The sequence below is a fragment of the Sphaerodactylus townsendi genome, linkage group LG11 (assembly GCF_021028975.2).
Source record: "Sphaerodactylus townsendi isolate TG3544 linkage group LG11, MPM_Stown_v2.3, whole genome shotgun sequence".
NCBI lineage: Eukaryota > Metazoa > Chordata > Lepidosauria > Squamata > Sphaerodactylidae > Sphaerodactylus > Sphaerodactylus townsendi.
In genome coordinates, this window is record NC_059435.1 from 57,426,936 (window position 1) to 57,444,115 (window position 17,180).

General features: G+C 43.6%; 1 protein-coding gene across 1 annotated transcript in view; it reads right to left on the reverse strand.

The window, feature by feature from the left end:
• ARHGAP21 (Rho GTPase activating protein 21) overlaps nucleotides 1–17,180 on the reverse strand; it is a 60,287-nt gene that overhangs the window by 32,654 nt on the left and 10,453 nt on the right. Inside the window, exons 3-5 of the mRNA XM_048510492.1 lie at nucleotides 6,626–6,718; nucleotides 4,005–4,083; nucleotides 1,516–1,570 (exon numbers count right to left, since the gene is read on the reverse strand). Coding sequence (XP_048366449.1) covers nucleotides 1,516–1,570; nucleotides 4,005–4,083; nucleotides 6,626–6,692 — 201 coding nt within the window. The 5' untranslated portion in view covers nucleotides 6,693–6,718. The remainder of the gene's footprint in view (nucleotides 1–1,515; nucleotides 1,571–4,004; nucleotides 4,084–6,625; nucleotides 6,719–17,180) is intronic.

Genomic DNA, 17,180 nt, shown 5'->3' on the forward strand with positions numbered 1-17,180 from the left:
CATACCCAAGAACATGTGCACAGGATTTTGTCATGGGATAACTACCCAGGGTTTTGTACCTTACTATGAATTCTAATATTTTATGTAAATCTTTGGAATAGTAACAGATCTATTTTTTTCTCTTCATTTGCACCTCAATACATTTAAAATGAAAACAGTAATGTGCAACAATGTAATATCATCCTTAGATAAGATGGTTAAATAAATCTATCCTATAGAGAAGTTACCACCTGATTAGAGTGACTGCAAGGTACAAATGGTAGCTCCAAAGCATGCGCAGAAACCATCCCATTTGCTTCAGTCTCAGAGCATGCTTTGAAGGCACCCATTTAAAGACACATCAGAAGTCCCAGGCACACGTCACATTAATTGACCCACTTGTCCTTTTACACTTAATTTTGATTGATTGATTGATTGATTGGATTTATATCAAGCCCAATCCCTGAAGGGCACTTAAGCAAGAATGATAGTCAAAACAATGACTGCTTTTTTACTAGCAGGTCATGAGACATACTTGGGTAGTGGTGGTGCTGAAATAAGGTGTTAACTGGCTAAGCCAGGGGTCTGCAACCTGCAGATCTCCAGATGTTCCTGGACTACAAATCCCATCCGCCTCTGCTAGCTTGTGGTGGCCATGCTGGCAGAGGGCAATGGGAAGTGTGATCCATGGTATCTGGAGAGCTCCCAGGTTGCAGACCCCCTGAGCTAAACAGCTTGATTGGATGATACTGTACCCTCTGCACTTAGGAACAGAAGGGCCTGCTTCATTGTCTAATCCTAGGACGTCGACCATCAAACAGAAAAAAGCCATTTTTGCTGCCAAGGATGGCATCGCTGGCTGACTCCCTGTTAGGACTATGGCACAAGATGAGGACAGGACAAATCCTGAATGACTTCTAGAAGTCAATACAGACGGACAGGAGTCTGATCACTCTCCCAACACAGAAATACATGTAACGTGTATCTCTTATTTAGAAATTGTATTCCAAAATTAACTGCACCAGGATCACTAACTGCCAAAACAACATCAGCAAAAAAGACCCAGCTGAAGCTCTCTGCATTGTAAGGAATACCTGAAGGGGATTCTCTCAACAGGATTTTTATGAACCAAATTTAACCGAAGGGCAGGAAAACAGCTTGCTTTTTGTTGCACTTGTTTCTGCTGAAGACCGGCATCACCAATCTGTTTCCCTTCTTATAATGGCTGTACACGCTGAATCTTGCGGGCGGGGAGGGTGTGTGTGTGTATTTTTTTATTTTCTTCAGCTCCCTTCCATTCTACTATGGTGTCTCTTGGTACAGATCTCTGGAGCATTACTGAAAACAGGGATGTTCCTTGTCCTACTTTTCATACTTTTTTTTTACCCTCCATATCTACAGAACTAAAGAAACAACAAAAAGTGGGAGGAGGAGGATACAACTAAGGAGCAGCATCGTTCAGAGATTCCGCTTGCGTCTGCACAGATACTATCGAGAAGAAAGCTTAGTTCCCATTTTCAGAAATACAAAACTTACCAGCTGAAGGATGTCCTCATCTTTTGGCATAACACTAAGTTCCAACATGCAGTCACTACAAAGAAGAACGGAGGAGGGAGAGACATATTACTACAACCAGCCATTTCAATTAAGAATTTATGTCTGGCTACAGTTTAAAGAGCTGCATCTCATAACTAATTTTCTTTTCAAACACCAGAAACGAAGGTTTGCTTCCTTATTTTTCTCTTCACTACAGGATCACTACAATTTTTCTATCACAGCGTGGCCCAGGAATTGAGGGCTGCTTCATGGTTTTGTACGTGGCCAGTGTTGTGTAGGGATTACAGTGTCAGGAAGAATTTAAAAAACACAGTGCATTTGCTGTGAACCAGCCAATCAGTCCAACAGCCACATCTTTGGCTATTTGCTGGCTTTTCCATTAGTTTATTTATATGGTGTTTATTCTATGGTAAGCCACTTTGGGGCCCTCCAGGGAATAAAAGGGGGCATAAAGAAATAAAAAACAAACAGTTGTTACGACATGGGAGACTGACATCCATGTAAACTATTAAAACAGAGTGGCTAAAAGATTTCTTTTTTTAAAAAAAAAAGCTCTCATAAATCATAAAACAGTCTATAAAGGGTTAACTATAAATTATGGCATTCACAGTGCAAAGCTAAAACCCAACTTTATTAGATGGGGCAACTCCACTTAGGATTGCACCACAAGTCATGCAGTAGTTACAATATCAATGACACTTCTGCATGAAAGTGACGAAAAGCCTATATACAGGGTCTAACTTTTTATCATGTTTCTAGAAAGCCGGATCATGGAGGAGTCATTGGGTTCCCGCAAAATGTCTACAATGACATAGGTTGCAGGGTTATCAAGTCTTTTTCCAGGCTGCTATACAATGTGTGCGTCAACATATTTTGAGAAAGTGAGAGGTACATATTGTGCCCATGTGCTTCTCTCAGGGTCAGATTCGACTCAAGACTTATTTTTCCTAAATTGCCAGAAGGCCAACTATTCAATCAAAAATCTTCCAACTAGTGGTGGGATTCAGCAGGTTCACACTACTTCGGCAGAACCGGTTGTTAAAATGTCTTCTTTTCAGATGCATCAACTTGCTTCTCTAGGCTCATACCAAGTCAGTCAAAGAAGAACAGTTTGGATCTATATCCCATCTTTCACTCCAGTAAGGAGTCAGAGTGTGACTTATGAACTCCTTCCATTCCCCTGCCCACAACAGACACCTTGTGAGGGAGGTGGAGCTGAAAGAATGCTGAAGAACTGTGACTAGACTAAGGTCACCTAGTAGGCTTCAGGTGTACAAATTCAGTTCACCAGATAAGAGTCTGCCACTCATGTGGAGGAATCAAACCCGATTCTCCAGATTAGAGTCCACCCATTCTTAACCACTACACCATGCTGGCCCCCACTGAAAGTGGGTAGCCTCATGTTTTTCAGGGCCTCAGCCTTCCCAACCAACTTACCTCCATCTTGTCAGAATTCAATTTGAGTTTGTTTACCTTTAGCCGTTCAACTAAAGCAGTGAGGCACTTGGTCAGATCCTCTACAGCAGTGGTTCTCAACCTTCCTAATGCCGCGACCCTTTAATACAGTTCCTCATGTTGTGGTGACCCCCAACCCTAGCATTTATCCATTTTACAGATGGAGAACACTGATGCAGAGAGTCTTAGGCGACCCCTGTGAAAGGGTCGTTCGACCCCCCCAAAGGGGTCCCGACCCCCAGGTTGAGAACCACTGCTCTATAGGGTCTCCAGTTGATTTGAATAAAAAATGCAGAGCTGGTATCATCAGCATATTGATGGCACCCTATTCCAAAACTATGAATGATTTCTCCCAAAGGCTTCATGTAGAAATTGAACAGAATAGGAGTCAAGATTGAACCTTAAGGGACCCCACAAGGCAGATCCCACACAGCAGAAACCTGTCTTCTAGAGCAACCTTCTGAGTCCTCTCATCTATAGGAAACATCTGAAACTTAAACCAATCCAAACCACACCCCTTAATACCTACTTCTGCCTGCAAGTATCTCAACAGAATGACATAGTCAATTGTGTTAAAGGCTGCTGATAGTCTACTGAAACAGCAGAGATGCACAGCCTTCATCTACATTGAGACACAGATAATCCTTTAGGGCCATCAGGGCCATCTCCATCTAAAAGCTCAGCCTGAAATCAGACTGAAAGGGGTCCAGGGTAGTTGACATAGAATGGAATAGAGCCGTGGTGGCGAACCTTTGGCACTCCAGATGTTCTGGACTACAATTGGCCGTTCAACTATTGGCCAGGCTGGCAGGGGCTGATGGGAATTGTAGTCCAGAACATCTGGAGTGCCAAAGGTTCGCCACCACTGGAATAGAGTTTGATCACATTTGTGATTCAGTGACGGCTCAGCCCTTCCGAATTACAATTGCATAAAATGTAAATCAAGAACCAAAACTCTTTACTTGGAGCTCTCTATATAGCATTTAAAAATGTAGAACTTTTAAATATCTTACCTGTTCTGTATTAAAGTAATTACTTGAGAATACGTCTTCCCTATAACACTTTCTCCGTTCACTTTTATAATTCGGTCACCTGTAGGTATAAAATACATGGACTGCTCAGTTCATTTGACTCAAGATGTTATCAAGAAACAGGAAACAAGAAGACAGCATCAGTTGCATTGATTTCCCCACTTCCACTGTACTTTTGAAAGTGAACCCAAGTTCTACAATCCTTTGAAAGTCATGCAGCGCCCTCAGACTTCACTGCATCCATGATCCCCACAAGAAATATTGTTTTCCTAGTTTTCAATCAACATGTACATTGGTCATGTCTATGTACTAACTAAAGCTTGTGAACTCATAACCATAAAGATCTAACAATCCAAACAAGGGGTCTACAATCCATGGCTCAATACAAAACCAAATATGGATCTTTAAAAATAATTTTTTTAATGTTAGGTGCCATTGGAGGGGTAGGTAGAAGTGATACTGAATTAACTGGCATGTTAATGAAATTTAGACTATTTTTAATTTTTTAAATTTATTTTAATAGATATGAACAAAGCAAAAAAAAAAAGAAAATAGAGACCATATTCAAGCAACAATTGTAAATGCATTCTAAGACAAAAAATACATATAATATTGGCTGTTGTGGGTTTTCTGGGCTGCATGGCCATCTGGTAGTTTTTGCTGTTACTGTTTCACATGTCATCCATGGCTGGAATCATCAGAGGCATGACACACAGCCAGATGTGTTTTGCTTGGTAGCACATCTTACCATGACATGCCTCTGAAGCTGCCAGCCACAGATGACATGTGAAGCAGTAACAGCAAAAACTACCAGACCACACCCACACAACCCAGAAAACCCACAGCAGCCAATAAAAAGGAAAGTTGATATATATAAAATGGAATTAGAGTCGTTAAGTTACTGATATATAATTAAGAAACTGAGGGGAAGTCAAGGGGATAAGGATAGAGGGAGGGTGGGGAAAGAAGGGGTGGGATAAGGGGAGGGAAGGAGCAACTGGTTATATTACTTAATAAGCTGAATTGAAGCAGTTACTTAATTGCTCCTTTTTTAAGTTGTACTTAATGATTGACAATGTGTGATTGTTCACAATCAACTGATAAATGCAAATGTATAACTGTTCTTTTAATTTATACTTAATAAAGATATTAAGAAAAAAAAAGGAAACTTGCAGTGGTGATTGTTATTATTAATTTCTAAAAAATACTTTCCAAATATTGAATTGAATTTATCTATTATAATGCAGTTAAATGTTCCCCCTTTGATGTATTTTACATGCCATATATCATGGATGTTATTATTAATTTATAAATATATATATATATATACACACACACATACATCTATATCTTTCTTTACTCTTTTTTACAAAATAATATAAATAATGTACTTTCTATTTATCTTGAATGTCTTTAATTGGTCTTTTGTTTCTATAGTCCATTATTTTTGCCATTATTGCATTTTGAGCTAGTTTATTTACATAGTTTTCTGGGATTCGATATGGTATCTGGTGTTTTCTTAAGCGTAAACCTATCCAGTATATACCTTGACAATTTATTCTTAAATATTAAACTTAAATTTATTCTAAATATCTGGTCAATATGTGACTCTTCAGGTAGTCTTGAAGTAGCCTGCAAAAATGAACTTCCAAATTTGTTTTTCAAAGATCTTCTGGAATTCTGTTAAATTGTAAGTTGTTGTTTCTGCACTGCAAAGTTTCAATTTCTTGTTTCGCTCATTACATCCAAACGTCTTGCCCATATAATCACAGTTCGATTCCCTTCTATCTTTCTTTGATTTTCTCATTTTTTTTGTGTATCTTCTCGGATTCTCTTTTTATTTCTGATAGTTCTGTTAATATCCCCTATCGCACACGTTAAACTTCTATGCTTTCTCACACGGTCTCTTCTGCTTGTTTATTTTTTTCTTTTTGCTTCTGCTTCTCTAAATAGTTCTTGAACTTTCTTTTGATTGCTCAATTTAATTTTTAACAATCTGAATTTGCTATGACAATGTTTCCAAAAGTCTGTCCAATACCTCTAGAACATCCTATTCATTCTCATTGCTTTTCGTCTCTTTTTGGTGTGTTCCTGATGCCATTATTATCTTTCTATCATTTTTCTTTGCTTCAATCCAAATGTGACCAGTGTGCAGATTTATACCAGTCCGCTAAAACAATTTTGCAAGATGATCATATGCATATTTTTACTTGTAAGAACTTTTACTTGTACCACGTCCAAACAACGTACTTGCAATAAAGTGTGCTTGGGTTGCAGAACCCAACAATTGGTCAATAATTGGTTATGTGAAATTATATATTTTTCACTATGCAAACAGAGTTTCCTTTTATGGGCTCTTTGTTGATTTCTAGCTGTGAATTTTAAAGCAGATTGGCTCTTTAAGCAGATTGGCTCTGCAGTTACAAAAGGATGTAAACCCCCTGATCCAAAACTTGGCAATGAAACATTTCAAGAAGAACCAGGTGGGCTAAAATCCTAGCCAAATTAACCATTTTCCCTTCCCTTGTGGAAGCAAATTACATCACACACTTCAGTATATCAAGTCCACAAACACAATACAATACAGAAGTGTAGAAAAGCACCTGTGCATAATCCAGCTTCAAAAGCAGGGCTACCTTCCTTAACCTGTTTAACAAATATGGTATCCATCGGCTCCAATCTGTTTCGTGGCTTCCCTAAAAAAAAAAAAGTTCATAATTATTACTGCATCGAAACCTAAGAAAGATTTGAAAAATCAATTGTGCCACATTAATCTTTATATTAAATATTATGGTCTAAATCATTTTTGATTCTTCAAATCCACAAAGTATTAGCACCTGTTCTATTTCAACTCATCGATATTATGTCTATTCCCATACTTTAGGGTAATTTAACTGCTCTCTTTTCCATGCTTCTACCAGGATAGGACAATATTTTAGAACTACTTAGTGAAACCTTACTAATATCTCGAAAACTCTCAAACCTTCACAGAACCTTGAGAACACCACTACAGAAGCCCTTAAATAATCACAATGTTCACTTACAATATTTCCAGGCAAACTAATTTGTACATCACGGGATGTGGAACTAGTACAGGAAAATTTCCACAAGGATTAAGATTTCAAAAGCCATTGATTTAACAGTACAGTCTTACATAAAGCAAGTGAGCACTTCAGGGATAGGGCAGGATATAAATTAAATATATAAATATATCAAATAAAGTGCAACTGAAAGAGTTGGCATAATGCTGGAGGTAAGAATGAGAGTTGAAAATCCCTCTGTTGTGAACCCAATAGGTGTCCCTAAGCATTCTCTTAAATTGCTGCATACGGTGAAGAGCTTGTCCCTGGGGACGGCAAAAGCGCCGTCCCCAGACGCCCGGTCGCACGAACTGGCGCTGCTGAAATGCAGCAGCGCCGACCACAACTCCCCTTCCCTCCCCTCAGAGTCAGGCCCGCCCTCCGCTACCAGTTTGAAGGGTAGTTTTTGAGTGAACAGCGTGTTCTCGGCGGCGCGGTGCAAACAGCACCGCAGGGAACACGCTGTTTCCCCCGTCCCTCTCTTACTTACCTTGTCGCTGTCATCGCCCTGCTGTTCTCCTAAGCCCCGCCCACGCTGTCCTCCGACCCCTGGAGGTCAGAGGGCAGCGTGGGCGGGGCTTAGGAGGACAGCAGGGCGACGACAGCAAAATAGTAAGAAAGAGAGGCCTGAGGAAAAGGCGGCTCCGTCTTGGAGCCGCCTCTCAACGCCGACCTCTGCTGGGGCGGCTCGCTTGCTAACTTACATCTGAACAGCCTCCACCCCCACACCGGCAGAATTCTTGCCGGTGTGAGGGCGCATAGAGGCCCATGCAGAAGGATCCATTGGATACTCACCGTGAAGGGTCTTTCTACTGTAGGTTAGTGGGGCATCTTGAATGGGTGTCTTCTCCACCAATTGCAGAGAGGCAGGAAGTAATAACAAAACTTCTCCATGTCCTTCCTGTGCCATCCCCGGGGTCAGCCTCCTTCAGTTCCCCCGCCTGGCATAGTAGTATTGAAACACAAGTAACAGGAAACACATAACAAAACATGGAGACAAATAACGGCTCAACTATAACCCTAACGTTGTAAGTCTGAGAATATCACTGAGAGGTTCCATGAGAGAGTAATATCAGGCACTAATAGAAACTAGGGAGGGCCAAGATGCCCCACTAACCTACAGTAGAAAGACCCTTCACGGTGAGTATCCAATGGATCCTTCTACTGTAGGTGTGGGGCATCTTGAATGGGACCTCCCAGAGCAGTGTCCCGAATTGAGATTGGGTTTCCCATCGGTCCCCGATGTCCAATTCACCCTTCTGTAAAGACCCGACTCTGCCGAGGAGCCAGGGACTGTGTTACAGCAGTGACAGGACAAAGGTGGATATGGACTGACCAGGTTTGCATTTGAGATGTCTTCCACCGATGCAGGATTTCGAAAAGCTGCGTTGGCGGCCGCATTGCGAACCGAATGAGCAGTGACTCCCGGAGGTATGGGAAGGCCCGACGCTTTGTATGCCTCACATATGCATGCTTTTAGAGTGCTACTGATTGCTGCTTTGGACATTTGTGCTCCAGTCTTGGGCGGATTAATGTTTATGAATAAACTTTCCGTCTTGCGGATGTTTTCTGTTCTGATAATATAAGCCTTTAATGCCCTACGGGCGTCCAATGTGTGCCACAACTTCTCCTTTGGATGAGTGGGGTTTGGCATAAAGTTAGGAACAACGATCTCTTGACGAATATGGAACTGTGAGTTCACTTTTGGCACGAATGTAGAGTCCGTACGAAGGCATACCCGGTCTTTATGGAAAACGCAAAATTTTGAATTCACTGAAAGCGCACGCAGTTCGGATACCTGTCTTGCTGATGTTATTGCAATCAGGAATAAGGTCTTCATCCTAACCCACTTAATATGTACTGTTTGAATGGGTTCGAATGGGGGTTTGGTGAGTGCAGATAAGACTGCATATAATCGCCAAGATGGAAATCTGTGGACCACCTCAGATTGGGACAAACGAACGCTCCTCAAAAAATTTAGAATGTCCGGATGTTTTGTTATCGGAATAAGGTCCATGGGAGGAAGAACTGTGGCGAGTGCTGCTAGTTGTCTGCGCAACATGGAACACTTGAGACCCATAGAATATCCCTGTTGTAGAAATTCCAGAATGGTTTTAATCGATGCTTCTGTAGGATCGTGTTGTTTGCGATGGCACCATCTTGTGAACGCCTTCCATGAAGAGTTATAAATGTTGACCGTGGAACGGCGTCTGGCTGCTAGTATCGTAGATGTCACTTGTTCCGAATAGCCTTTTCTCATCAGATTTGCCCGTTCAAGTGCCATGCACCCGTTGGCTCGAGCCATGTGGGATCGGGGTGCACAATGGGTCCCTGAGTCAGAAAACCGGCAGTGATGGGTAAGGTCAACGGGTCTGACCACGGCCAGTTCCAGAATTGTCGAAAACCAAGGTCTTCTGGGCCACCTGGGGGCCACTAAGATTACCGATGCACCTTCCGTGATTATCTTGCGCAGGAGCCGGGGCAACAGTGGAAACGGAGGGAAAGCATAGAGAAGTGTTTTGGGCCATGGTGTGTTCAAGGCATCTGTTGCAACTGCTAGTGGATGGTGATTCCGAGTCATGAACAGTGGCAGTTGCGAGTTCGCCTGGGAGGCGAAAAGGTCGATCTCCGGACGGCCGAAGGTTTCGCAGATCAGACTGAAGATCATTGGATCGAGTTGCCATTCGTTTTTGCATATTTTATGTCTGCTTAACCAGTCTGCCATTGAATTCTGAATCCCTTTGATGTGCAGAGCTTCCAGAGATGCCAGATTTGCTTCTGCCCACCGAAGAATTTTCACTGCTTCCCAATGAAGTTTCGCTGATTTGGAGCCGCCTTGATTGTTGATATGCATTTTTGCGGCTATGTTGTCCATTCGGATGACAATATGCTGATGTTGAATCTGTGGGCGGAAGTGTTGTAGGGCCAGTAGGATCGTTCGAGTTTCTAGTATGTTGATATGCATCTTGGCTTCCTTTTGAGACCAGACGCCCTGGACATATAGTTGGTTGAGAGTGGCTCCCCAGCCCAGGAGACTGGCGTCCATGAATATCTGGTTGCGATTTTGATGCAGGTAACGTTTTCCTCGTCTCAGGTTGGCCCGTCTCGTCCACCATTGAAGACTTTGTCAAACTATCAAGGGTAGAGTTAGTTTTCGGTCTTTTTTGGTTATGATGTCCAGCTGGTACGTCCGCAGGAATTGCTGTAGTGGTCTCGCGTGTAACCTGGCCCACTGACATAAATTGATCACTGAGATGAATAGTCCCAGTAGACTTGCAAGTTTCAGCAGAGAAGTTTGCTTGTTGGTCATGACTTCCAGTGTTGCCCGACGTATCTTTTCGATCTTTTCTTCTGGAATGAAAAGGGAGTCTTTTGTTGTGTCTAACACGGCGCCTAAGTGTTCCAAACGTGTGGAGGGAGTTAAGGAACTTTTTTCTTTGTTTACAATAAAGCCGTGTTGTGACAAAGTTTCTTGAACTACCTCGACGTCCTCCTTGGCCTTGGATACGGATTTTGAGCGTATCAGGAGGTCATCGAGGTAGGGGTATATATGAATACCCCTTTCCCGTAGCAGGATGATTGGCGCTAGAAGAACTTTTGAGAAGGTTCTCGGAGCCGTGGCCAAACCGAAGGGTAACGCTTTGAACTGATAGTGTTGATCCTTGACCGCAAATCGAAGGAATTTTCTGTGGGATTTGTGGATAGGAATGTGTAGATACGTTTCGGTCAAGTCCAGTGAAGTCAATAGATCTTTGTGACGTAGGGAAGCAGTAATTGACCGAAGAGTTTCCATTCTGAATTTGGGGATCTGAATGAATTTGTTGATGCGTTTTAAATTTAGTATTGCTCTCCAGTCCCCATTTCGTTTGGGGACTGTAAAGAAATGAGAATAAGTCCCTAAGAATCGTTCCACAGGAGGTACTGCTTCGATTGCTTGAATCTGATTCAGGTGGGAGACTGCTCTCAGAGTTCTGTTGGCTTTGGTCGGATTGTTTGACAATGGGGATATCAGCACGTGTTGACGTGGGATTGTGTTGAATTCGATCACATACCTGGTGGAAATGACTTCCCAGGTCCATCTGTCCACGTGAGTACCTTGCCAAATGTGTTGGAAACTCTGAAGACGGCCTCCCACCGGAATGCTTTGGTAGTCATTGCTTGTTCTTATTGGCAGTGAAGGGCTTTCCTTGTTTGTTGTACTGCTTGAAGGATTGTTTGTAGTTCCGAAAGGAATGCTGATTTTGCCAAGTCGGTCTGTGACCTTCGCACTGGGTTCTAGGTAAGGTTTTGTGAGACCTAAATGTAAGCTTGTTGTTGTTGTTGTCTGATGATCTATCAGATGCACGGACAGATTTTGGCATCGTCTTTTTATTGTCTTTGGTTTGAACAAAAACTTGATCCAAGTCTTTGCCAAATAGTGCGCCTCCGTAGTATGAATACCCGGTTACCACGTGCTTGGATTGGATGACGGCTTGCCACGGGCGAATCCAAGCATTGCGTCTGGCTATCATGTTGGAAGCAATGGATCTAGCCACGAGTGCCATGGCATCAAAGGTGGCATCCGCTATAAAGCAATTAGCAGAGAGAATCCTTTCAATGCCTTCTCTGATACCTTTAGCCTCGACTGGAATAATTTCCAGAAGTCTTCTCAACCAGACCATAGTGGCCCTGGCCACTGTGGAGGAAGGGGTTAAGGTTTTGATGGCTGCCGCCAGCCATTCATGAGATCTACGAAGGGCTGCTTCTGATCTCCTATCAAGTGGGTCTTTAATATTTCCCTCCCCTTCTTTGGCCACCAACGCTCCAGAGTGTAAGATCGTCACTGGAGCCTCTACAGGAGGATTCTGGAGGAGGACGTGAAACTGTTGAGGCATCAAATACTTTTTCTTGAAGTTGAGGGGCAAGCCTTTATGTGTGGTAGGGTACATCCATTCCCTTTGGATTCGTTTAACGAAACATTCTGGAACTGGAAAAAAATTTTCCTTTTCACTATCATTGGGGAAATAATCAGACTTCCCCTTTGGGAATCCTTTAATTGGTTTATTAGAGGTGGATGGAGAGGAATTGGAAAGAAGATCTTCTGCGTCCTCAGGATCACGTAAATCCAATGCAGAGATCGTTTTAGAAATTAACAATTGGATTTCTTCTAATTTGAAAAATTGTGCAGACTGCTCTGGAGCAGTTTCGGTGATTTCTTCTATATCTGAGAATTTTTCTTCCTCCTCACTCTCATCCAAACTAGATAATCCCTCCTCTTCCTCATCAGGGAAGGTCAGAGGGTCCCTTCTATGACTGCCGGAGTCCTCCCTGATGGGACTGCAGGTTCTAAGGGAATGGGCTTGAGAGCGGGTGGTGGCCAGTCTCTGATCCCTAGCATCCAAGACTTTCTCTATCTCCCTCCTAAGGAGATCAGCAAACGCGGCTGGAGGAGCATTCATCCAGGCTGTTGCTGCAGTTAACTGCCCTTCATTTGCTGTGGGCTGCGGGACTTGCCTAGGCTGTTCGCTGGGAAGTACCGCTAATTCATTTGTGCCACCCGCTGACTGGTCCGACTGCTCCAGAGCCCTGGGAAGGCTGGAGGAGTCGTCCGCGGAGCCGCCCGCAACGGGCGCGCCCTGGGAAGGTGTGAGGCTCCCATCCGGTTGCAGCCGCCTCTTCTTAGAGGGCCCTGCCAGCTGCACATGCTCCGTGGCGCTTGTTCTTTCTGCACCTGATTTTTTCGTGGCTTTTTTGGCGGTTTTGGGGATTTCCCCCCCCCCAAGGTTCGAATTTGTTTTGCCTGTTTTGGAGGAGCGAGTTCGCTCTGCCGCCGTGGCGGCAAAGGTTTCCCGTTCTGGTGAAAATGATCTAGCCTCCATTGACTCAGCGAGTGCTGAATGGGCGGGAAAACTTTTTTCTCTACAGTTGAATAAGATTTTTTAAATTCCAGAGCGCACCTACTCACTCACACTAGGAACCAGGTAGACTCAGACAAACAGACACATACAAATAACACAGAATTGGAAGGGTTCTATAAGAGCCTGAAAAGCACGTCTGCTCTCTGCAGAGGCAGGAAAATACTGAAGGAGGCTGACCCCGGGGATGGCACAGGAAGGACATGGAGAAGTTTTGTTATTACTTCCTGCCTCTCTGCAATTGGTGGAGAAGACACCCATTCAAGATGCCCCACACCTACAGTAGAAAGGGGCTTAGTTTCTGGCTAGTATCTGCAGCATGTTCATAATACAGTATTAAAACACCTCACAAGGCTATTGTGAGGAATAAAGCACTACAGAAATGCTAAATGTTTTGAGTTCACCAACTATGTTGATGAATAGAGCCAGCATCAGTATCAGGAGACAAAACTCTTATGACTGTACCTCCAAAACAGCTTTGAGCTCAATGCTACGGCTCAGGCTTCCAGTTGCAATAGTGAAAATGGATATTTCTTCACATAAAGATTGCACCTTCATTTTACCTTATACCATTCAGTTACTCCGATGCAGATGACTGATTTATTCATCTGCGGCCTCTGAAACACACCACCTTTGATGAATCTAAACATTAACAATCTACGTTTACAAAAGTAGCTTATGCATTAAATAAAATAACCGACCTCTAACTGTATGGTAAATGTTTCTCTAAAGCTCAGCTACTTCATACAAGTGGCAGGCTGCCTATTGCAGGCACATGATGACAGGATGCACATGGTATGTAATACTAAATGATCCAGCTATAGCATGGGTAATTCAGGCCAGGCAAGTCAAACTGATGCAATGCCCAGTTCCAGGAAGGTGTGCTCTATCAGCAACAGTACTGCCTTCATCTTCAGAAGGAAAAATATAAGACAACCAAGGACAAGGTTTTATAGAAGGGATATTTTTGTTATAAGCATCGAGAAAACTGTCATGGCCCCAAGTATGGCCAGACTGCCGTCTGACTACATGAATACAGCAACCTTGATAAAGCTAAGGAGGCCCAGATCTGGTCAGCTCTTGGATAGAAAACCTCCTGTGAACTCCTTGTACGTCATTTCTAGTTCCATGACAGAACAAAGGTGGGACATCAAAGTAAGTAATGAATGGAGATACATTTCAGAGAGGAAGTGTGGTTCACTGGAATAGTCTCTGCTTTGCATGCAAAATGTTCCAGATTCAGTCCCCAGTATCTCCAGCTAACATAATAATGTGGCACTTGATGTGGAAGACCTCTGCCTGAGACCCTGAGAGTCACTGCCAATTTGACCAGAAAATATTGATCTTGATAGACCAGGGGTGTACCCACGGGAAACGGGGTCAAATGACCCCGGGCACAATGGTTGGGGGGGGACAAAATCGCCCCACTCCCTCCTCCCCCATGCCAACCTGGGGGTCATTTGACCCCTTCTGTCCTTGTGAGCAGTGTGCAGCGCCTGTCCGAGCTATCTCTTTTCCTCCCCAGGCCTTTGGGAGCAGGGCTCAGAGGCTGAGACGAATCGGATGGGCACCGCAGTAGCAGGCTGCCTCCTGGGCCATACATCGCAGCGCCCTGCCCCCCCTCACTTCCCTGCAGGCCAGCTTCTGCAGGAGGCAGCCTGCAGGGAGGCGGGGGGTAGCTCAGACAGATGCCATGGCAGCAGGCTTGTCCAGGAGGCAGCCTGCCACTGCAGTGACCATCCAAGCTGCCCCGCCTCTAAGCCCCACCCCAAGCGCAGGGGGGCACAAGGGTGGGGGCGCCCAGAGCAGGGGTTGTCCCCAAGCGCCATTTCCCCCCATACGCCTCTGTAATAGACCAATTCTTTGATTCAGAATAAGGAGGAGGAGGAGTTTGGATTTATATTCCCCCTTTCTCTCCTGCAGGAGACGCAAAGGGGCTTACAATCTCCTTGCCCTTCCCCCCTCACAACAAACACCCTGTGAGGTAGGTGGGGCTGAGAGAGCTCTGAAAAGCTGTGACTAGCCCAAGGTCACCCAGATGGCATGTGTGGGAGTGCCCAGGCTAATCTGAATTCCCCAGATAAGCCTCCACAACTCAAGCGGCAGAGCTGGGAATCAAACCTCGTTCCTCCAGATCAGAGTGCACCTGCTCTTATCCACTACACCACTTCACATGGTTGCTGAATTTCTAGAAACAATGTAATTGGAGGAGTTAATGCAATCTAGATCTGGAGAAGTTTAAATATATGTAATTCAGTCTTGTTCATTTCCAAATGTACTTGTATAGAACGTCTGCAGCAGTATCCAGAATAACCCCCTCCTTTTAGGAAAAGTCAGGAAATAGTGCTCAGTCAATTGACTGTACTGGCTTAACATTCCTATTGCTTCAGCAAGCCCATTGAACAAAAGTAGAATCTTTCCTCTTTCACGAACTTCATCGAAAAACACAAAGATCCACTTTCACACCAGGTCATTTATAAAGCAAACACGCAATTCAAGTCCCAACAGCAATTGTTCTGCTTTCCCTACCCAGAGTATTTCTGTACTTCTCAGTTGGGGGGGGGGGGGGGAAGAGAAAATTAAAACTGGCACAAAAGGATTGCGTGTTGGCATTGCCCAGCCTGCCAGGAAGCCTGTTGGACTTCTTAACCCAAGGCTACATAGTGGAATAAAACGTTACCTAGACGTGTAGTGGGCATGAAATGACCCCAGCAATAAAAAATGAGATGGCGGGAAGAGCACCATGCATTCGCTATTTCAACATAATTTTTAAAAAAGTACGGTTTGCAAAGTTCTGACCAACAGAAATATAATGAAATCTAAAAAGTTAAAGATATAAACTATGGTGATAAAGAGTTGTCACTGGGAGATGAGTACTACAACACATTACCAATTCACAGTTCAAAAGACCTGGGAGGGATTTATCCTCAGACACACCCCCGCCCCCGAGGAAAAAATTAAACAGAAGAGCAGCTTTTGCTGGCAAGTGAAAGGAGCAAGCTGGACTCTTGCAAAATGGCTAAATTGATAAAAACCTGAAAATTGTGTATTAAATACTTATTCCTAACCATGATTCCTTCTCCCAGAGCAATAAGTTTGGTTGGTGCTTTTCTTTAATTGCTGCACGGCACATAATTGTGAGATGGCAGGATTTCCCCAGTTAGTCAGTGATCACTGCAAGAGATCTACTGGCCGGGGACATAAAGTGAACGCAGGCAACCAGCTTATAATGTGGGAGATGAGGAAAGTTTGCTCACGCATGTACTAGTGCTGAAATCTGAGCAACACAATCAGACTTGTATTGTTCTATGGAGATAATTCCCCGCCTTGTTACAGAGTCATTCTGTTACACTGAAGGAAATGCAAAGAATCCGTGAATTCAGACTATTGTTTTCAAAGAACCTGTGACCCAGGCAATTCTGGAAATTCTGAAATTAATAAATCGAGCAACTGACTAAAGGGTTTTTAAAGTTACTCCTTAAAATTGTAAAGTGGGAGGGTTTTTAATAAGGGTTTTATTGCTGACGCTGTTTTATTATATTGATCGCTATATTTTAATTTAATGGGTTTTTAATTGTATATGTGGTAAATTTATGCTGTCCACCACCCAGAGCCCTCCGGGGATAGGGCGGTATACAAATCCCAGAAATAAATTAATTAATTACATTAAACTGGGTGACTACCAAAAGTAGACCTGGGAGAAAGTAGAAGATTCCTGCATGCCAGTGAGACCCAAAAATATGCAAGACTAGCAGTAAAGCCCATTTTATTAAAAAGGGGGGGGGGTTCTATTGCTGAGGGGGGCAAGCCCTCTTGTCTTTCTTCCCCCCTTAGCCAATGTTTCAATATTTCACTCCCTCTCTGCCTGCTTCTTTTTCTCTCTCTTGCTCAAACATACACACACTCACATCCCCCGGGGGGGGGGGGTTGCTCTGTTCCCAATAATTGACTCTTCCCCCACCCCTTTATTCTTTTGCTGCTCTGTGTTCCATCTTTCCCCCCATATGTGCAGGCTCCACACTTGGTTTGTCTTCTATGCTCAAAATGATGCCCCAGGCCCTATCTTGGTCAAATGGGCGGAGGAAGGAAAGACGGGAGGAAATGAAAAAGCAGCCATCTTTCAATTACAAGGCACTGAGATTGTGTCACAATGATTGGCTGGGAGTGGAGAATGAATGGTCAGA